This window comes from Aspergillus alliaceus (assembly GCF_009176365.1).
Source record: "Aspergillus alliaceus strain CBS 536.65 unplaced genomic scaffold BDW43scaffold_62, whole genome shotgun sequence".
Classification (NCBI taxonomy): domain Eukaryota; kingdom Fungi; phylum Ascomycota; class Eurotiomycetes; order Eurotiales; family Aspergillaceae; genus Aspergillus; species Aspergillus alliaceus.
Genome location: NW_022474745.1, coordinates 162,701 through 183,483, shown reverse-complemented (window position 1 = coordinate 183,483; position 20,783 = coordinate 162,701). Strand labels below are relative to the sequence as shown.

At 49.5% G+C, this 20,783-nt stretch overlaps 7 protein-coding genes across 7 annotated transcripts; 5 read left to right on the top strand and 2 right to left on the bottom strand.

The window, feature by feature from the left end:
* Positions 1-198: 198 nt before the first annotated feature.
* Positions 199-2,253, top strand: BDW43DRAFT_315742 (GTPase GUF1; the record flags this gene model as incomplete). Its single annotated transcript, XM_032048137.1, has 2 exons — positions 199-935; positions 990-2,253. 2 exons carry the CDS (start codon positions 199-201, stop codon positions 2,251-2,253), a joined length of 2,001 nt encoding a protein of 666 aa, XP_031895510.1.
* A 222-nt stretch (positions 2,254-2,475) lies between these two features.
* BDW43DRAFT_212660 (DNA-directed RNA polymerase III core subunit RPO31) lies at positions 2,476-7,353 on the top strand. Its single transcript, XM_032039284.1, has 2 exons — positions 2,476-2,772; positions 2,844-7,353. The coding sequence occupies exons 1-2, from the start codon at positions 2,678-2,680 to the stop codon at positions 7,102-7,104; spliced, it is 4,356 nt and encodes a 1,451-aa protein (XP_031895509.1). The 5' UTR covers positions 2,476-2,677; the 3' UTR covers positions 7,105-7,353.
* A 173-nt stretch (positions 7,354-7,526) lies between these two features.
* Positions 7,527-10,061, top strand: BDW43DRAFT_303754 (putative gamma-cysteine synthetase regulatory subunit; the record flags this gene model as incomplete). The annotated part of the gene is made up of 5 exons (XM_032045470.1): positions 7,527-7,598; positions 7,871-8,052; positions 8,132-8,501; positions 9,019-9,035; positions 9,155-10,061. 5 exons carry the CDS (start codon positions 7,527-7,529, stop codon positions 10,059-10,061), a joined length of 1,548 nt encoding a protein of 515 aa, XP_031895508.1.
* A 126-nt stretch (positions 10,062-10,187) lies between these two features.
* bud32 (serine/threonine protein kinase BUD32) lies at positions 10,188-11,552 on the bottom strand. The gene has a single exon (XM_032039283.1). It carries the CDS (start codon positions 11,129-11,131, stop codon positions 10,313-10,315), a length of 819 nt encoding a protein of 272 aa, XP_031895507.1. The 5' UTR covers positions 11,132-11,552; the 3' UTR covers positions 10,188-10,312.
* A 769-nt stretch (positions 11,553-12,321) lies between these two features.
* Positions 12,322-15,328, top strand: BDW43DRAFT_315737 (uncharacterized protein; the record flags this gene model as incomplete). The annotated part of the gene is made up of 7 exons (XM_032048136.1): positions 12,322-12,456; positions 12,532-13,381; positions 13,438-13,922; positions 13,986-14,176; positions 14,233-14,557; positions 14,629-15,239; positions 15,295-15,328. The coding sequence occupies 7 exons, from the start codon at positions 12,322-12,324 to the stop codon at positions 15,326-15,328; spliced, it is 2,631 nt and encodes an 876-aa protein (XP_031895506.1).
* A 477-nt stretch (positions 15,329-15,805) lies between these two features.
* BDW43DRAFT_212574 (amphiphysin) lies at positions 15,806-17,753 on the bottom strand. The gene is made up of 4 exons (XM_032039282.1): position 17,753; positions 17,286-17,654; positions 16,191-17,216; positions 15,806-16,133 (listed from the first exon to the last, which is right to left on the bottom strand). Exons 2-4 carry the CDS (start codon positions 17,467-17,469, stop codon positions 16,111-16,113), a joined length of 1,233 nt encoding a protein of 410 aa, XP_031895505.1. The 5' UTR covers positions 17,470-17,654; position 17,753; the 3' UTR covers positions 15,806-16,110.
* Positions 17,754-18,303: 550 nt separating this feature from the next.
* BDW43DRAFT_212553 (IscS subfamily cysteine desulfurase) lies at positions 18,304-20,521 on the top strand. Its single transcript, XM_032039281.1, has 2 exons — positions 18,304-19,738; positions 20,003-20,521. The coding sequence occupies exons 1-2, from the start codon at positions 18,623-18,625 to the stop codon at positions 20,423-20,425; spliced, it is 1,539 nt and encodes a 512-aa protein (XP_031895504.1). The 5' UTR covers positions 18,304-18,622; the 3' UTR covers positions 20,426-20,521.
* Positions 20,522-20,783: the final 262 nt, after the last annotated feature.

Sequence of the window (20,783 nt, the reverse complement as noted above, 5' to 3'; positions counted from 1 at the left end):
TTACTCCGATAGTCGCCGCAGCAATTAAAGTCGATAAATCCAAATCGACCGCCTGCCAATCTGCCAATCATTTTCTCCGCAGAGCCGCACTCTTTTTTTTTTGCCCGCTAAACCAGAACCCGCAATTGATTCTCAGTGACAACGCGCAAGACATTTGAATCGATAAGAGATAATTCCCATGCTCTTGCAGACCTCCCGATGCGAGGATGCTTGCAGTTAGCCAGATGGCTGAACGCAGGACCGAAATGCCCGGCGGCAAGCCTTCCCAAGGTGCCATCCGGCTTTTGCAACAACTACACACGGTCTTTCGCTAGTTCCGCTTATCTGGCGTCGCGAGCTCGAACAGGCGCGAGCAAACCCACCTCTGATCTTGAAAATCGAATTGCACAGATTCCGATTGACCGATATCGCAACTTCTGTATCGTCGCTCACGTTGACCATGGCAAGAGTACCCTCTCCGACCGACTACTCGAACTCACGGGCACCATCCAGCCGGGATCAAACAAGCAAGTATTGGACAAACTCGATGTCGAACGGGAACGAGGTATCACCGTGAAGGCCCAAACATGTACCATGATATACAACCATAAGGGAGAGGACTATCTGTTGCATCTTGTCGATACACCGGGACATGTGGATTTCCGTGCGGAGGTTTCGCGCAGTTATGCTAGTTGCGGAGGAGCATTGCTTCTGGTAGACGCTAGCCAAGGCATTCAGGCACAGACCGTGGCAAACTTCTATCTTGCGTTTGCCCAGGGATTGGAGTTGATTCCTGTGATCAACAAAGTAGATTTGCCGTCGGCTGAACCGGAGAGAGCTCTTCAACAAATGAAAGCTTCGTTCGAACTGGACACGGAAAATGCGGTCATGGTTTCTGCTAAGACGGGTCTCAATGTCGAGAAATTGCTTCCTACTGTAGTTGAGAAGATCCCAGCGTATGCTTCTCCCCTTCAAACCATAGTTGTCCCGTTGTGCTGACCTTCCAATAGGCCTGTGGGAAATGCCCAGAAGCCCCTGCGGATGTTACTCGTCGATTCATGGTACGATTCCTACAAAGGTGTTATCTGTTTGGTTCGGATCTTCGACGGCGAAGTTCGTGCAGGAGACCAACTCGTGTCTTTTGCAACGGGCATCAAATACTACGTGGGTGAGGTCGGCATCATGTATCCGACCGAGACCTCGCAGACCGTCCTGCGAGCTGGCCAGGTTGGGTATATCTTCTTCAACCCGGGTATGAAACGGAGTAAGGAAGCAAAGATTGGCGATACCTACACCAAAGTGGGTTGTGAGAAAACCGTGGAGCCGCTTCCTGGTTTCGAAGAGCCCAAGTCGATGGTTTTCGTAGCCGCCTACCCCGTAGACGCGGACCATTTCGAGCACCTGGAGGATAGCATTAACCAGCTTATGCTGAATGATAGGAGTATCACAGTGCAAAAGGAATCATCCGAAGCGTTGGGTGCAGGTTTCAGACTGGGATTCCTCGGGACTCTCCACTGTTCAGTTTTCGAAGATCGTTTGCGTCAGGAGCACGGTGCTAGCATCATCATAACGCCCCCTTCCGTACCGGTAAGGATCATCTGGAAAGATGGACGCGAAGAGATTATCACCAGCCCGGCTCGCTTCCCGGAGGAGGACGACCTGCGATCTAAAGTGGCAGAGATCCACGAGCCTTATGTTCTGGCCACCATAACCTTCCCCGATGAGTACCTTGGAAAGGTGATCGAATTGTGCGAGGCGAACCGAGGCGAACAGAAAAGCCTCGAGTACTTTACATCTACTCAAGTCATCCTCAAGTATGAGCTGCCTCTAGCACAACTGGTTGATGATTTCTTCGGAAAGCTCAAAGGATCTACCAAAGGGTATGCGTCATTGGACTACGAGGAGTCTGCTTGGCAGCCGAGCAATATCGTGAAATTGCAGCTGTTGGTCAATAAGGCTCCTGTGGATGCTGTCGCGCGGGTCGTTCATTATAGCCAAATCGAACGACTCGGAAGGAGGTGGGTGACGAAGTTCAAGGAGCATGTCGACCGACAACTCTTCGAGGTCGTCATTCAAGCGGCTGTCGGACGCAAGGTTATTGCAAGAGAGACTGTCAAGCCGTATCGCAAAGATGTGCTAGCTAAGCTCCATGCAAGCGATGTAAGTCGACGGAGAAAGTTGCTTGAGAAGCAGAAAGAAGGCCGGAAGAGGCTCAGGGCTGTGGGCAACGTGGTCATTGAACAGAAGGCCTTCCAGAATTTCTTGTCTAAATAGACATGTATATTAGATTGAATGTATTATACCCTTTGGGTTTGTGTATGTATATGATGGGATATCCCAGATGCCTCCCCGATTTAATATGATTACCCTTTTGGAACAGTCGAGCATTCAATGTTTAGGTAAGCGATGTATGTCAATGGTTGATTGGACAGCGCGGCGGAGGGGCCGCGGAAGCTACCAATTTGGCCGCAGAAAAGTTCGTCGCCAACCCCGCCGCTGTGATGTCTTGCAGTTTCTTTTTTCCTGTCTCACCAGACATTTTGCCTTGCTCGACGGCTCTTTACAGTGGTTTTCGGGGTACCCTGTCCTAATATCATCTTGACAAGGTCCCTTTGCGGTTGTGCGCTGATTAAAGCGCTTCACGAGACAGTTCTTTGAGCGATTGCCGCCCTGCCATGTTCAGCTCTTGACATCCTTGATGCAGCCTCCGGAAGGTGTGCAGGTCGACCTGGGCAAGGCCCAGGTCATTGACCGTGTCCCCAAAGTCATTAAGGAATTGAAATTCGGTGTTTTGTACGGAACCCCGATTGGGCATCCTGTGGGCTGTTGAGCACTGGCTAACATGTTCGCGCGTTAACTCATAGATCCAACGATGATATTGTCAGCCAAGGCGTGGTTGAAGTTTCCGACCGCAAGTTCTTCGATCTTGACCGGGATAGGTCGGTCGTCGCCCATGGCCCCCTCGACTCGCGTATGGGTGTGTCCAGCAAATCTGCATCGTGTCAGACGTGTGGCGGTGCCCTTCAAGTTTGTAACGGCCATTTCGGCCATGTGAAACTCATCCTACCAGCATTCCATGTAGGGTACTTCAAGCGCGTCATTACCATCTTGCAGGAGATTTGCAAAGAATGCTCACACATATTGCTCCCCGAGGGCGAACGACGTGCTTTCCTCCGTGAAATGCGACGCCCGGGCTTGGATAATTTGAGAAGGTTGCAAATAGCGAAGCGTATCAACGAGCGGTGCCGTAAAACTCGGCATTGTGATAAGTGCGGTACTGTCAACGGTGTAGTCAAGAAGGCTGGAACGAGCGCGCTCAAAATTACCCACGATAAATTTCGTGCCTTCAATGCCTCCACCTCTGTTAAGAAGATTCCTCCCCCGAGCAAAATTGTTTTCGACCGATCGTTCGAAGAAGCTAGAAGCCATAATGCGGAAGTTGAAAAGCACTACAAGAAAGCACAGGATGATATGAATGCTCTGCGTGTTTTGAACCTCTTTAAGAGAATCTCCGATACCGACTGCGAACTATTGGGATTGAATCCGAAGGAAGCCAGACCTGAAATGTTTCTCTGGCAGTATATCCCTGCACCTCCCGTGTGTATCCGTCCTTCTGTAGGCCAGGATGCTTCCTCGACCGAGGATGACTTGACTGCTAAGTTGGGCGATATTGTCCAGAGTAACATTAACCTTAAGAACGCACTACTCAAGGGTGCGCCTGTCCAGACCATCATGGAATGCTGGGACTACATGCAGCTTCAGATTGCGGTCTACATCAACAGTGACGTCCCTGGTCTAAACAAGGCGGACTTAGGAAAGCCTATTCGTGGTTTTGTGCAACGACTGAAAGGAAAGCAGGGTAGATTCCGTGGTAATTTGTCTGGAAAACGTGTTGATTTCTCTGGCCGAACTGTCATTTCACCTGACCCAAACTTGCGGGTTGACGAGGTCGCTGTTCCCGAGCTCGTGGCAAAGAACATGACGTATCCTGAGGTGGTTACGCGGTATAACAAGGAGAAGCTACAGCAGAGGGTTCGAAACGGAACTAAGAAGTGGCCGGGAGCAAACTACCTCGTCAAGAGAGGTTCAACCTTCAAGACCTTCCTGAAGTACGGTAGTCTCAACATGATTGCCGACCAGCTGCAAGAGGGAGACGTTGTTGAAAGACATATCGAGGATGGCGACATTGTGCTCTTCAATCGTCAGCCCTCTCTTCACAAACTCAGTATTCTTTCTCACTTTGCCAAGGTCCGACCTCACAGAACATTCCGGCTGAACGAGTGTGTTTGTAACCCATACAATGCCGATTTCGACGGAGACGAGATGAACTTGCACGTACCTCAGACTGAAGAGGCGAGAGCGGAAGCTATGGAGTTGATGGGCGTGAAGAACAACTTGGCAACGCCCAAAAACGGTGAACCCATCATTTCTGCTATCCAAGATTTCATTAGTGCTGCCTACATTTTGAGTAGCAAGGACAATTTCTTTGATCGTCGCTCGTTCACGCAGATCTGCCTCTACATGCTTGGCTCGGAAACTCGTTTTGATCTGCCTCCACCTGCTGTGCTTAAGCCACAGATGCTTTGGACAGGAAAGCAGGTTTTTAACATTCTCATGCGCCCCAACAAGGACGATCCTGTAATGGTCAATTTGGACGCCGCGTGCAGAGAATATAAGGCGCCCAAGGATGGCCGTCCCAAAGATTTGGATCCGAAAGATGGATGGCTGGTTATTCGTAATTCGGAGGTCATGTGTGGGGTGATGGATAAATCCACAATTGGTTCAGGAAAGAAGGACAATGTCTTTTATATTATGCTGAGAGATTTCGGTCCTGCTGCAGCGGCCGAGGGCATGAACCGCTTGTCGAGATTATCCGCTCGTTGGTTCACGAACATGGGTTTCTCTATCGGTATCACAGACGTCTACCCTAGTGAGAAGCTACTACGCTCTAAGCATGACTTGGTAGAAACAGCATACGCACAGTGTGACGAGGTTATTGCCAAGTTTAAGGCGGGCACCCTGGAGAAGTTCCCTGGATGTGATGAACTGCAGACTATGGAAAACCAGCTTTCAGGTATTCTGAGTAAGGTCCGACAGCAGGCTGGTGACGAATGTATCGCCCAGCTTAGCAAATACAACTCTCCACTGATCATGGCCACATCTGGATCCAAGGGTTCCAGTATCAACGTGTCCCAAATGGTTGCCCTTGTCGGTCAACAAATTATCGGCGGCCAGCGTGTGCAAGACGGCTTCCAAGATCGAACATTGCCTCATTTCCCGAAGAATGCTCGCCAACCTCCCTCGAAGGGTTTCGTACGCAACAGCTTCTTCTCCGGCCTGGAACCGACCGAGTTCATTTTCCACGCCATGTCCGGTCGTGAAGGTCTGGTCGATACGGCTGTCAAGACCGCCGAAACTGGTTACATGTCTCGTCGTTTGATGAAGTCCTTGGAAGATCTCTCTTCACGGTACGATGACACTGTGCGGAACTCTTCCGGTCATATTGTCCAGTTCCAGTACGGTGATGACAAGCTGGACCCCGTGGACATGGAGGGTAAGGCTAAGCCCGTTCACTTCGACCGGACGTTTATTCACTCCGAATCGATCACCTATGAAAATGACGAGCGCAGTTTGCAGCCCGCTGAGATAATGGAAGTCTGTGAGGAGATGCTTTCTAAGGAGCGTGCCAAACTGGTCCGGAAAGACCTGCTCGATACTGAGCTTGGCTACATGGACCGGTCCAATCATGGTGTTGATCAGTTTGAAAGTGCTCGCGACTTCCTCGAGTCTATCCAGCAATACGTTTCTACCAAGGCAGATAAGCTGATCTCTCGAGGCGGTGACATCGACCCCTCGGACGAGAGAAGTAAGCAGGGCTTGAACCATACCGGCAAGCTGACCGAGAAGACCCTGAGGACCTTCATCACTGCATGCTTGATGAAGTATAAGAAGGCCCAGGTCGAGCCCGGCCATGCGGTGGGTGCAGTTGGTGCGCAATCCATTGGTGAACCAGGTACTCAGATGACCCTGAAAACCTTCCATTTTGCTGGTGTCGCTGGTATGAGTATTACTCAGGGTGTACCCCGTATTAAAGAAATTATCAACGCCTCCAAGGAAATTAGTACGCCGGTCGTGTCTTGCGAACTTGTTACTAAAGACAACGTTATTGCGGCTCGGATTGTGAAGGGACGTATTGAGCAGACGTATCTCAGGGATATTATCCACTATGTCCGAGAGACCTGGACTGGCAAAGAGGCTTACATCACTGTCAAGATCAACTGGAAGACCATTCAAGACTTGGCCCTCGAGCTGAAGATCCAGGATATTGTTACAGCTATCAAGAACCACAGACGCTTTAAGTCTGACGACCTGAAGTTCCGCTACCAGCGGTCTCATATCCATATTCATATGGATGTTGATCCTGCTAGTAAGCTCGGCCTCTCAAAGACGGAAATTGCTGCAACGAGTGCCGATCCTTTCCTGCGGTTGAAGCATCTCAAGCGCCTCCTTCCCGACATACAGGTACTTGGCCACCCTCAAGCCTACCGTGCAATCATTCGGACGGATGAGACGTCGACTACCAATACTCTGCTCGTGGAAGGTTATGGTCTCAGGGCATGCATGAACACTATCGGTGTTGACGGCCTCCACACGTCTACCAACAACGTGATGGAGATGCGCGATGTCCTTGGTATTGAAGCTGCCCGGACGACAATCGTTCGAGAAATTAGTGAGGTGATGAAGGACATGGACATCGATCCTCGACACATGCAGCTTCTTGCTGATGTCATGACTTACAAGGGTGAAGTTTTGGGTATCACGCGATTCGGTCTCGCTAAGATGCGTGATTCCGTCCTTCAGCTGGCCTCCTTCGAGAAGACCGCCGATCATCTCTTTGATGCGGGTGGAGCGGGTCGTGCTGATCTTGTTGAAGGTGTTTCGGAGTGTATCATAATGGGTAAGACGGTGTCTCTTGGTACCGGAGCCATGGAAGTGGTCCGTCGGATGAATTTCTTCGAAGGCCAGATCGGCGCCAAGAAGACGACTTTCGAAGACGCATGGAATGAAATCCACGAAGCACCTCTAGAAGCCAAGGTTAGGGCGAGGAGGAGGGCCCGGGCTTGATTGTACTCCACTGCGAAAGAAAAAGGCAAAAAAGTCCTCATAGGTTTGGCTGTTTGATACTTTACAAAAGTGCATCACACGGCGTTGGATAAGTGTGCATCTGTCTTTTTCTTCTTTTTTTTTTCTTTTTGCTTGGCTGTTCATGATCATTTCCCGGTTTGCGCATTAGCGATACAGAGGTGGTAGTGATGGATGGTAAATCCTATCCTTGTACTATTTGTTACCATATGAATCAAACGATGATATGTATATCTTGATTGTGCTTTACATCGTAGATGCGAATCCACTACCGGATTGGGTTCTATCGAGAAGCAAAGGCCCCACCATAGCTATGATCTCATACCTTTAAAACGTTCTCATTTCACTTCTTGTTCGGCACTTCCAACTCTTCCTATACTCCCTTCTCTATTCCAATAATCAAAATGCCTCCCCAAACCCTCCAGTCAACCTACCGCCTCAACTCCGGCCACGAGATCCCCATCCTCGGCTACGGCGTAAGTACCATACATTCATCCATCTATAGCTACAAATAATTCTAACCCCCACCACCAGGTCTATCTAATGTCCGTCCTCTAGTCTCCCCCCTCTCGGAAAACTCCTTCAAAAAGGCTAACAATGAACCACCAGCCCCTCCTCCCAAACCCAAAGAGCCGCCCTCGAAGCCTTCGAATCCGGCTATCGCCATGTACGTACATACATACCGTATCCCCAACCCCCCCCATTCTCATTCTCATATAGGATACCACGATTCTAACCAAAAAAAAAGGTCGACTCTGCAGTCATGTACCGCAACGAAAAGGCCTGCGGCCGCGCAATCGCCGCTTCGGGCCTAGATCGCGAGAAGGTCTTCTTCACCACCAAGATCCCGCCCGGGTCCATGGGCTACGAGAGGACTAAACGCGCCGTGGAGAATAGTCTCCGCGAGGCGGATGTGGGGTATTTTGATTTGTGAGTCTATGTCTACGTGCTATGGGCCTGGAGCTGGAATGTGGGGGCACGTGTATGCTAATCAGGTGATGACTACAAGGATCTTGATCCATGCGCCATACGGCGGGAAAGAGGACCGGCTGGGTTCATGGCGTGCGCTCGTGGAGGCGCAGAAAGCGGGGAAGACGAAGTCGATCGGGGTGTCAAATTATGGGATTCATCATTTGGAGGAGTTGGAGGAGTATATTCGGCAAGGGGGTGGGGGCACGATTGATGTTGGGCAGTATGAGATTCATCCGTGGTGTGCGAGGGAGGATATTGTTGAGTGGCTTCAGGCGCGGAATGTGGTTGTCGAGGCTTATTCGCCTCTTGCGCATGGGAGTCGGATGAAAGAGAGGTTGTTGTCCGAGCTGGGGACGAAGTATGGGAAGTCGCCTGCGCAGATTATGATTCGGTGGGGGTTGCAAAGGGTGAGTTTTGATATAGGTTGTGTGACTGAGGGTGAGACTCATTCGATTTAGGGCCTTGTTCCCTTACCCAAGTCCGCGACGCCGAGTCGCATTAGGGAGAATGCGGAGGTGTTTGATTTCGAGTTGGACGAGGAGGATATGAAGAGGCTTTTTACGGGGGAGTATTCGCCGACGGATTGGGATCCTACGTTGGATTTTGATTAGATAGGGGGAGTGTGTGTTGGAAGGGTAAGTATATAGGCAGAGATAGGTCGATGGTTTCATATATACTATCTTGGTGTGGTGTTCTTTATCAAATATCTTTTTGAAATTATAGCGGAGATTAGGGTACGTCCAAGTTGTGATAGATTGCCGTAAACGGAAGGCCCCGCGGGGCTGCTTAGCAATTACAAAATGCAAGGCAATCCGAAAGTTTCCCTCGCGACAGTTCCCTTCCTCTCAAACCCTAGATTCCCACAGGACAATATTTTTCTTTCCCGATCATAGGTCGTCTCTCATTCAACGGGCGACCATGAAGCTCATCCTCTCCACCTCGTAAGTGGCCATACATACTCACGACCCCAAGGTCGCCGGAAAGAGGAATTGCCCCTCCGCGAAAAGAAGCAACCCCGCGGCGCAACAAACCCCGAGTCTACTAACACAATACCCTCCAGGAATCTCATGACGTCCGGAGGTCACTCTGTGATCCGGCAGCCGTCCACCGAAAAATCTAACGTCGAGCTGATCAACTCACTGCGGTCCAATTTCCTGACGGCGCAACAATTGTCTTCGGCCGAGACGACAACGACCCCGCGGTATCGGGCTTGGACACGGGAGACTGAGGACGGGCTCTACATTCCGGCGATTGATTTCGCGCAGCATGGACTGGCGGAGGAGAGGGCGCAGTATGATATTACAGTGAAACTGTTCTACTTGCCTGGGATTCCGGCGTCGAGACGTTGTGCGCATACAAGGGAGGCCATTGATTTGGTATTGAAGGAGCTACATGTGGATTCTATTGATCTTCTGATTGTTTCTTTCCCCGGGATTTTGTTTGACGCGGAAGATGATAGCGAGGAGGAGGTAGAATCGGATACTGGGAGTGAAGAGCCGGATGATTTTGACAGTATGATTCGCACATGGAGGGTACTGGAGGACTTGCAGGAGAAGGGCATGATCTCCCAGCTAGGTGTGGCGGAGTTTGGCAGTGAGAGGCTCGCTAGATTCCTGCCTCATACGAAGGTTAAACCCTCGGTCGACCAGATTAACCTCAAGGACTGTTGTGTCGTGCCGAAATCGTTGATTCTATATGCGAAACAGGAGAATATCCAACTCCTGACCCACAACGACTGCATGGACATCTTGCCCATAGGCACCATACGGGAGCTGCTTGGCCCGGGCGAGAAGGGAGCGGGAATCCTTGCTTCCACTCCGGGCGCGGAGGACGGTATTCAGGGCGATATCGAGCCACAGTGGGTTGTCAAGTATACGGCTGTTGTGAAGGATCGCGGAGTCGTTGAGAACAAGGGTTATTTCGCACTTGCCGATATGGGAAGCTGTGTCAAACCCCGTCTGGAATAACTGTCCTCCTGATCCTGCCCCTCCCCTTCAAAACATTCCCCTCTCAGCCGCCCTTTATATATCTTGCCTCTTCTGCTCTTCTCCCGGGTTCCCCTTGGAGATATATCCTGTCTCTTGCGTTGCAACGATAAAGCGTGGTGTTTGTCACTGACGATGAATGAAAACATATTCTCCCCGATAGAACAATCTTCAACTCCAACCGAACCCAATCTCATAATATAAACGAAAAGATGCAAGAAAAAACCCCAAATTCACCCAATCATACTCCTCTTGCGCCCCCTCATCCTAACATCCTGCAACCTCTTCAACGTAACTGCAGCCCCCTTATAACTATCCTTATACCCCACAAGCACCTCCTCAAAGAACCTCTCCGCACGAGGATGCGTACTCCCAAAAGCCCTCTCAAGAACATACAAATCCACCGCGCGATCCTCCTCCGAAGAACTCTGCCCCGCCAGCCCAAAATCAATCAAAACAACTTCTCCCTCCATCGACGGACTCTCCCCATCATCAACCTCAACAGCCCCCTTCGGCCTAAGAATCAAATTACTGGTCGTCAAATCCCCATGAATGACCCCCGCCTTATGCAAACCCCCAACAACCCCGCCAATCTCCCTCATCAACGCCCTCACCCTTCCCTCCTCCGCCCCAAGCTTCTCCTCACTCAACTCCTCCCCATAAGCCTTCATAAACGCCTCCCACCGCTCAAAAACAACCCGCACAACCAACCCCTCAATCCACTCCATAAGTAACCACGCGCCCCCATTCCCATTCCCCTCCCAATCCAGCGCCAAGACTGCCGGAACGTTCACGCCCTCCCGGACGAGCTTCACCAGACACCGGGCTTCCTGGAGGACGCGCTGGCGGGTCAATCGGCGGTCGAGGATGGGGTGGCGGTAGGGTTTTGAGGGGCGGATTTTCAGGGCGGCGGGTGTGGAAGGGGTCAGGTGGATTGTTTTGTAGAGGTGGGCTTCGGCGCCTTGGGTTAGGAGGGTTGGGGGTGGGGTTGTCGTTGTGAATGGGGGTGGGAGGGGGGGTGGGGTGTAGGGTTCTTGCGGTGCGGTTGGCATTTTGCTGGCGGTATCGGTGGGGGATGGATTGGTTGGTGGGTGTGAGGGTTGTTTGGTTGGTTGATTGATTGATTGATAGTGAGGGAGTGAATGAGGGTTGGAGGAAAAAAGTTGGTGATGGTGTTTTGGTGGGGTATCTGGTTATTTGGTGCCTGAGGAGTGAGGCAGCGATTGGGTGGATATTGGATATCGGACTGGAAACCCCGGCGGCTATGTGCAAGCCCTAAACCTAGAGATGCTTGAAATCCTTGTGTGTGTAGAAAGCTGGTGATTAACGGCTAGGGTAGCAATTGGAGGATCCCTGGGCTATTAATAGCTACATTGAGCCTCTCTTAGATGTCTTTTAAGGCATTAAGCGCTGTTATGATTATAGTATCATCATAAACCCCGTTATCCAGGTGGGACAGGTAGAATACACGCCGATGAACAATAGTACGGTAACTAAATCCGACTAACATATTCTCTAGAGAAGAGATAAGGCGTACTTGCTATTCCGTGAAGGAGAACCTTCTACAGCCACAGGGGCGTTAATCTTGTGAGAGATTGCTAAGGTCTCCTGTTATCTGAGCGTAGTCACTTACGGAGCATACCATAGTACCGGAAACACTCGGCCAATTTTAGAACAGATATAATTACACGGCAATATAGAGCAAATGGGAGAAATTTATGCATCTTAAGCATTGCTGGGACCAATTGTCATGGATAACTGGGCGAGGCTGGATGTGCGCGCTTAGCCAGAGCTGCAGGGATGCTTTGGCCTTCTCATGGGCGAGAGACTTTTAAACCATACGGTACCCCTCTTCCTCTTAGGGTTCTTGTTTTTACTTGTACTCTTCTATCTAAGAAATCACAGACGATCGCTTGGGTCATCAAAGTCCTAACAAGACCTAAGAATAAAGGGACTTGGGTGTTTGAGCAAAACAGTTTTATTGCAGATTTCGACAACATATTTACCTATTGGTGGTAAGTATGGCAGGTTTAACGGCTGCTGATGGCTCAGTTACAAGCCTAAGGCATGGTCCGGAGCGTAGGTCTTTCCACAGATATATAGATGGGTTAGGTGTATCGACCCAAATAAACTCAGCATGTATTTGATCAACCCCCAAATCCTTGGCCATATTCGTGGATTATAGCTGATATTCGAGTGTTTTGGAGCTTCTAATATCTCTGGCCAGCAGAAGGAAAGACCTATGCTGAATAACAGAAGCCCAATCCCTTCAGCATCGCAAGATGCTGTTGAAGACGACGAGGATATATTCCCAATGCATACCATCGGAGAGCATCATAGGATGGCTATTAGGAAGTTTAGGACGCTCTGGAAGCAGGTGAGTTTAGCATCCGAACGAAATACACGTTCTACGTTGCATCAAAGGCGGTCATTAATAGTCTAACTCTTGCAGAATAATGGAGGATCTCGTGGATCGCAGACGTCTAGTCTTTCCAGACCCTCAGACCATACTCAGGACAGTCTACAACACGAGAAAACGGTGAAAGCGTTTGAGGACTGGCTAGCTGAGGAGTCCAAAATTGCAGAATCACTGCCCAAGCTGGGTGTGTACAATCAGGACTTCCTGAGCTTGTTGATCATGATGGGAAGGAAGGGGTCACATTCTGTCGCCCTCTTCCATTGGGTAATGAAAAATTACCCAGACATGTGTCTGAGACTTGGTAACCGGTTTCAAAAACAGTCCTTGCTAGTGGAGGCAAACTCGAGGTCCTGGTCCAAGGGTTACGTGGCATACTTTCTCCAAGAGTATCCCGCTCAAACTGCAAGGATGATCGAAAAAGATAACTCTGCACTCCTGAACGTTGTCTCTGCCATGATAGACCAGGATTGTTCCGGGCCTATATTCGCCAGGCTCAACCCGGCCGTCCTTGCAACTACAGACAGCCAGAAGAATACACTTTTGCATCTCGTGAGCGAGTACGGCGTGGAAAAGTGGAAATCCTCGGAAGACTTGGAACAGTGGAACGAGAAACGCATTAGACTGATCCACAATCTGCTCACATACTGCCCATATGTCATTAGCCTTACGAATACGAAGCACCAGTCTGCTTATCAGCATCGGATTCGGACATTTGGTGCCGACTTGAACAAGACCGCGGATGACGAGAGTATTTCTTCCCTGGAATTCGATGAAGAGCCAGTGGAATTGGTGGACGATAAAATTCTCGCCTTGCTGAAAGAAAAGATAATGAGTCTCAATGAGCACGAAGTGATTATATCTCTTCTGTACGGGAAAATTCAAAGTACGCGAGTTGGCAATTCCTTCTGATGGTGATGAGTTGACATTGACATTCTCTAGAGCGAGAGATTTATCTAGACCTCATTGACCTTGAGAACAAGAAGAAAGCAGTATCAGAGGCCACTTTCAAAAGCCTACTCCGGGAAACTAACTACGAAAGCATATTAAAACATGTGCGGATTCCTTCTTTCGAAGTCACTGTCAACTCACAGCAGCATGGAGAAGCAATATGCACTGGACAAAAGCAGCAACTTGTGAAGAAGATCAACGTGGAAGACATATTCAACCTTTTATGGGAGAAAGGGGTGCGAAAGATTATCAGCATCAGTGTTCATGAGGACGGAAACAACCCCTATAGTGATGAAGTAATTGAGTCCTTGGAGAAGTTCGATATTGAAGAATGGGACTGGCAACGGAAGGATTTATGCATCAGTGTGATTCTCAAAGCGGCAGGAAATGCCCGAAAGGTATCCCTCTATTCAACTGGGAACAGATCGGTCCTCCAAAGCTGGTCAGCACCCGATGGACTGATTTCACTTGAAAAGGTAACCAAGAAACTTACCTGAACCCTTGCGATGTTCATCTAGACTGACTCTGAATCATTCTAGTTAACAGACGTCAATCTACTCGTACAGCCACGATTTGAAAGTACGAAACGTACCAGGCTGTATCTAAAAGAATTCTCCAACAAAATACACGAGAATAGGGTCAACAGTAGACCTCCAATCAATGTTGTTACCCGCCTGCTGCCAGGGTTTAACGGCCAGACGCATATCCAAGGGAAGGACAAAGCTGAAACGTGAGTAACTTTTGGGCTGCCGCAAATCCCTATGCAGCTAATGGAGTGACCGATAGGAGCACTTGGCTAGAAAACATGGATAAGTTTGTATCTTTTGTCAGAAACATACCTGAATTTAGACGTCCAACGAAGGTAGCAGTGATCGATGATGGAGTCGATAAACTTCAGGAAGACTTTGAAGACAGTATCATTGCGGGAGTGTCCTTCTTCTCATCTCAGAAGGACAATTTTACTGTTACTCGACCATACTACTTCTCCTCCAATGGCCATGGCACCTTGATGGCAAAGACTATCCGGCGATTATGCCCCAATGTCAACCTCTGCATCGCTCGGTTGGACCAGGGGGTGAACGGAGAGCCTACTGTTGAGTCTGCAATCAAGGTAAGTTGCAATTCAAGCTAGCAAGTCGTAATTTATAGATACGCCGCTAACCACCGTGGATTACTTCCTAGGCTATTTCTTGGGCTACTGCGAATGCGGTAGATGTCATCTCGATGAGCTGGACGCTTTCTACGATTGGAGATGTTGAGGCCCGAAAGCTAAGGGATGTGGTTGAAGAGGCTCACGATAATGGAATTCTGACCTTTGCTTCAGTTAGCGATCAAGGGTTGAATCAGCCTGAAATGTCGTTCCCAGGCAAGATTCCAGGCGTCTTCCGTATCGGAGCTGCAAGGCGAAGCGGAGTGCCAGATGACTTTTCACATGGATATGAATTCCTATTCCCTGGAGGGAGTAGTACAGCCAAAGCTCTGCAAAATGGGGCAGGCGATACCGGTGCCAACTCGGAGATAACATTGGGAAGTTCCTTCGCGACTGCGGTAGCATCAGGTCTTGCAGCATTAATTCTGGATTGTGTAGAGCTTTGCGATTTAGGCGATGAATATGGCAACGACCTCCACCAATACCAGAACATGAAAGATATCTTCCGGATGATGTCGACAAATTCTCCGGGATTGTCCTACATCGAGGCAGAGAAATGGTTCCCAGCGAGCTTCGAGAACATGGATTGGATGGAAGATGAGGACCAAGAGGAATTTCGCAAGAGAGTCATGGCGGTTATCACGTAGGTGGCTGCAGACGGTTTCTTCCCTATCCTTAAGTACTAATTGAGCTTCTAGGCCATGCATTGTTAACAGACCCCTAGGTGTTTAGGTGAGATAGCAGTCAACTAGGCTATGTGGTGGGACATTAGGAAAGTTCCACTGTACATGAGATTCTTCGTTGTTAGTATGGGTTCTCCATAAAGGACAAACACACAACAAAGCAGGCAGTGAATAGAAAGGAACACCCCTTTTAGAATAGAGGGGATCCTAAAGACCCTCATAAGACTCAGGCTACCTCATTTTGCCTCTTTCATGAATATAAAACGGGCCCTATCCTTTCCTATCCACGATCTCTTAACTGCCGCGTCCTTACACTAGCCATTACCGTTCTCTAGATCCAACAACAATTCTACTATATTACTCTAGTTGTCTCACCAAAAGAAACAGAGTCACAATGGGCTCTAACAATAGAACAATGAACTCCACAAACTGTCCAATGACAACCCGCGCAAAGTTGAAGGGCATCACATGAGACTGGATATTATCGGGGTTGATGAATTTTCTGTTTTTCCCGTCTTAATTTTTGTTTGGGAAGTGATACTATAATGTCTTCAACATCCTTGTAAACATCCCAGGAGTCATCGAATCGAGTCATTGTTGATTGGGTAAAGAAGCGATGTCCAAAATTAATATATACATGCGAACGAGTATTACCATGCAAAAGCTCTATGCGACGCACTAGATAATATGCAAGAGTTCAAAGGAAGGAGACCGGGAAGAGAAAGCATTGCAAGCTGGGAGATAGTGCTACACCGCAAACTCCTGCTACACTAAGAGGGCATTCGCAAGAACGATATAAGAAGCGATATACAACGCGGAAGGACGATCGGACTAATTTAATTGCACGTAATTCGCTGTGATACCCGTTAGTCGCGGCGTGTAGCTAGCGGCGCGGGGAAAGAAAAGCTTACCAGGAAATTGTCCTTCCCTCCCATCAACCCGACCAGACCACCATTCATTCTGGTTGTCGGTCCGTTGCACAATCTCGATGACGTCTCCCGCCGAGAAACTGAGATCACCGTGCGCTTGTGCTTCATAATCATAAAGGGCCGTGACCGTTTCCACCGGCGCAGCAAATCTGGCGGGCTTCGGCTTCGGGGGCGGAGGCGCCGGCTTTCCTTTGGCTGCCGCAACAAAACTGCTGCTGGCCCCGCTTGTTGCAGCGGAATAAGGAGGGGGAGGATTTTCAACAACATCGGGATCCTTTTGCCGGGGAGCAAATTTGCCCTTGTGCTCGTTTGCCAACTTGTCCTTACCAGCGAATTTCGAGTTCTGTCGACCGAGCCCCTTGGTTTTGAAGTGGACGATGGTCAATTCTTCCGCACGTTCCTTCACATCACCACGCTTCTTCTCGAATGCTTCTTCAACGTCCAACGTAAGGTCGAAGTAACCAATGTTTATGCCCTGCATCCTCTCATGAAGGGTATAAAAGACGTTCAGCTGCATGTAATAGAAGGACTGGAATAGTGGTCGAATGAACTCCGCTTCGAGAGCGAACAGCTTAGGCAGCTCGTCCTTGAGCAAGTCGTTGTAGTAATTATATTCCTGAGTGGCCTGCTCCACGTCGTTCTCGGCCTTATAGAGAGCCTTTTCATCCTTGAGCGACTTGTCTTTCTTGTTCTGAAGCTTCTTGAGGGAGCTGTTATGCCGATCATAGTCTAGCTGCTTATGGTCTCGTTTCACGGCCACCTTGCGGATTACCTTGATCACCTCCAGCAACTGATCTGCCGGACTGATGATGCGGCTTTCGATCATTTCCAATTCGGGCGCGAGAGACTCCTGCAGTTCCCGTACAATCGCTTCATACTCCTCACACGCCCGAATGCCTTCGGGGTTCCCTTCGATGGTATACGAGCTCGGGTCCGATGCGCGACCGGAAATTGGCTTATATAGTTCGGTCATAGATTTGGAGAATTCAATCTGGTGGTTTAGCATGCCTAAGGGAATCTATTAGCCAAGGCACATCGGGTCGGCCCGGGCGCTTGAGAGGAATGAAGGGACGGTACCATTAATGGCATCGAAATATTTCTTCGACTCATCGTGCAGTTTCTTCGTCTCCTTTTCGAGTTCTTGAAAACGGCGTTCAGCATCACTATAGACCGCATCTTTGGTGTGCTCGCCAATGTTGAATTTGGCCTTGAACTGCTGCGGCGCTCGGACAATGCTCTTCTGAAAGCCCTTCAAACTCATCTTTAATTCCGTCGGAGGCGGCGAAGCACCACGGAAGAAATGGATACCAAGGAGAGGTTCGATAGGAGGGGAAGAGGGTCAACAATGAAGAGTGAGGTCAGAAGAAGGTAACCGTGAGGGTAGGAGGAATCGAATTGCGGCGGAGGTGGGGGGGAAGTAATCTTTCGTTTTGGCGTAGTTCAGTTCTTGTAGGGCGGCGGAGAAGCCGGTGACGGTTAGACTTTCAGTTCGTTTGGCTCGGCGCTGTGGCTGTGCTATGACATAATATCTATCATCTCCTCACCTTACTTGGGTGCATATATATGTAAAGTAGACGCAGGTGACAAGGTATGCATATGTGGAATCAGTCGAGTTTGAGATTCCAAGCGTCAAACCCGAAAGCGGTAGCCCTTAAATGTTGCAACAACTTGCCAGACCTCAGAGGGTGTGGCACAGCGGATCAGCAATGCCGAAGTGTTAATCCGCTTCATCTCACGGGGGTTCGTCCCCTGGCCACGGGTGGGTGCTCTTCTTTAGGTTTAGGCACCAGAGTATCCGAACAAGGCTGAGCGACTGGAACAAGTTATTCCCTCCCTTTCCTTCCCCTTCCGCGGTTTGCATCGTTTGCACCTTACTCGGTGTTTTGACTTGGAGCATTATTCCCCGCAATGAGTTGCTCCTGCTCCCCTGATGAAATGCTGATTTTCTTCAATGGATACAAGTTACCGCAAACAACTAGTACTACTTTCCCGCGGAGACCCCTCCGAGAGATATATGTGTATGATTATAAATCTTGTTTTTACCTGGCCTTCAATACCATTCTTTATGTTTTGAGTAAATTTTTTTTTTTTTCCTTTTTAAATCAATAGATACAATATATAATAGAAAGGAGAAAACAAAACTGTTAAATGATGCTACAAGGGAAATTCATATATTTCTTTAGTAGGTTGTGGTGACTGAGGCATGCTCAGGAACAACTGAAAAGCCCGATTGCAATTCCCTAAAGGGGAAAACACCTTTCGGAGTATCTGATAAATCCGATCGGGCTTAGTGGGCTCGGCAATGATATAACCGGTCCCAAAGATTTTCCCATCGTTCATCATTCATCCCTTTCCCTCCATCTCCTCTTATCTATCACCCAACTGTCCACCATATATGGCACAGGGGTTCCATCATGTCTAATGTTACCCAGTCTGCCTTGAAACAGGCCACTCGCGCCTACGCTCGTCGACTGTCGTCAACGCAGCATGGCTCCTTTACCTCTATGCTTCCCCGACGGGTGCTTGCCACTCCGCCTAGACGGTTCTATGTCTCAGAAACGAAGGCTGGAAATGCCCAGGTGTCGGTCGATACCGCCATTAAGCAAGAACAGAAGGAGTATATGAAACAAACAGGGGTGCAGCCGCAGAAGGTTAAGCTCCCTAGCGCTGGCGTTTCCGGTGACGCCTCGATGAGTCCGACGGCCGGCATTCTTAAGCAAGCTACGATCATGGATGAGGGCACGCGACCAATCTATCTCGATATGCAGGCGACGACGCCAATGGACCCACGCGTCCTTGACGCCATGCTCCCTTTCCTGACCGGCATCTACGGTAACCCTCATTCGAGAACCCATGCGTATGGCTGGGAGTCGGAAAAGGCGGTCGAGCAATCTCGAGAGCATATTGCTAAGCTGATCGGCGCGGACCCAAAAGAGATCATCTTCACGAGCGGCGCTACGGAGAGCAACAACATGAGCATTAAGGGTGTCGCGAGGTTTTTCGGTCGGACCGGCAAGAAGAAGCACATTATCACAACCCAGACTGAGCATAAGTGTGTTCTTGACAGCTGTCGGCATCTTCAGGATGAGGGCTTTGAGATTACGTACCTGCCCGTGCAAAGCAATGGTTTGATTCGGATGGAAGATCTTGAGGCGGCCATCCGTCCCGAGACGGCCCTGGTCAGCATCATGGCTGTGAACAATGAGATCGGTGTCATTCAGCCTCTGGAACAAATCGGAAAGCTCTGTCGCTCGAAGAAGATCTTCTTCCACACTGACGCTGCCCAGGCGGTGGGGAAGATCCCTCTGGATGTGAATAAATTGAACATCGACTTGATGTCTATCTCGAGCCACAAGATTTACGGCCCCAAGGGCATCGGAGCTTGCTACGTTAGACGTCGGCCCAGGGTGCGCCTTGACCCCCTTATCACCGGAGGCGGACAGGAACGAGGTCTGCGCAGTGGCACTCTCGCCCCCCACCAGGTAGTCGGATTCGGTGAGGCTTGCCGTATCGCTGCCCAAGATATGGAGGTATGTATTATTATTTCTTTTGGTCTTTTTTTTTTTTTCTTTTGAGTTTATGATTTTTATTTTGCTTTTCCTTTGTCGAATGTGGCGATGATTATATACTGCAAAATATGGATTTCTGAGGCCCCGTGGGGGTAGCGACACGCTTCGTGCGTGTTCCCATGCGCTTATGACGTTCATAGCAGGGGTGATGAGTCGAGTTGGCGATTGTTTTGTTTGCCTCAAAAACGCCTACGCATCAGTGAAGTAGCTAATGATCGGGAACAGTATGACACCAAGCACATCGACCGGCTGTCGAAGCGCCTGACCGACGGGCTCCTATCCATGGAGCACACACACCTTAACGGAGACCCTGAGCATCACTATCCCGGATGTGTTAACGTATCCTTTGCTTATATTGAAGGAGAGTCTCTTCTCATGGCTCTGAAAGACATTGCTCTGTCGTCTGGTAGTGCCTGTACCTCTGCATCATTGGAGCCTAGCTACGTCCTTCGTGCCCTGGGCAGCAGCGATGAGAGTGCCCATAGTAGCATTCGGTTTGGGATTGGACGCTTCACCACAGATAGTGAGATCGACTACGTGCTGAAGGCTGTACAGGACCGCGTCCATTTTCTGCGGGAGCTGAGCCCTCTGTGGGAGTTGGTGCAGGAGGGCGTCGATCTGAACACGATCGAGTGGAGCCAACATTAAATTGTAATATGCTTCGGATGGGGTCCCCGATTTTCCAGAATGACTGTATCGGGCCGTGGTCTGGATCTCTATTTCTCTCCCCTGTTTTATAGGTTCTATTCTTTTTCAATTCCCCGATATCACCCACGGGATGGCGTTGGATGGGATAACACTACGGATGGATGACGATTTCTGAGTAATTTGTATAAAGAATGCATCTTCTGACGACGATTGATTTTGGTCTCAGTAGTACGGGTACTCCAGCTAATCGGTTTGAGATGTATGAGAATGTGACGCCATTGCACACAAGTATTCGATCACGGGAGGATGGACTGCATCATTCCTGGAGGGCAAGGGATCTCCACGTTGTATCACCATG

Excerpts from the sequence above, each read along its gene's own strand:
- BDW43DRAFT_212660 (XM_032039284.1), top strand. The coding sequence starts at position 2,678 with ATGCAGCCTCCGGAAGGTGTGCAGGTCGACCTGGGCAAGGCCCAGGTC. Across the intron at positions 2,773-2,843 it reads GAATTGAAATTCGGTGTTTT|ATCCAACGATGATATTGTCA; the intron begins GTACGGAACCCC and ends GTTAACTCATAG.
- bud32 (XM_032039283.1), bottom strand. The coding sequence starts at position 11,131 with ATGCCAACCGCACCGCAAGAACCCTACACCCCACCCCCCCTCCCACCC.
- BDW43DRAFT_212574 (XM_032039282.1), bottom strand. The coding sequence starts at position 17,469 with ATGAGTTTGAAGGGCTTTCAGAAGAGCATTGTCCGAGCGCCGCAGCAG. Across the intron at positions 17,217-17,285 it reads ATATTTCGATGCCATTAATG|GCATGCTAAACCACCAGATT; the intron begins GTACCGTCCCTT and ends AGATTCCCTTAG. Across the intron at positions 16,134-16,190 it reads GAGGGAAGGACAATTTCCTG|CGAATTACGTGCAATTAAAT; the intron begins GTAAGCTTTTCT and ends CGGGTATCACAG.
- BDW43DRAFT_212553 (XM_032039281.1), top strand. The coding sequence starts at position 18,623 with ATGTCTAATGTTACCCAGTCTGCCTTGAAACAGGCCACTCGCGCCTAC. Across the intron at positions 19,739-20,002 it reads TCGCTGCCCAAGATATGGAG|TATGACACCAAGCACATCGA; the intron begins GTATGTATTATT and ends GATCGGGAACAG.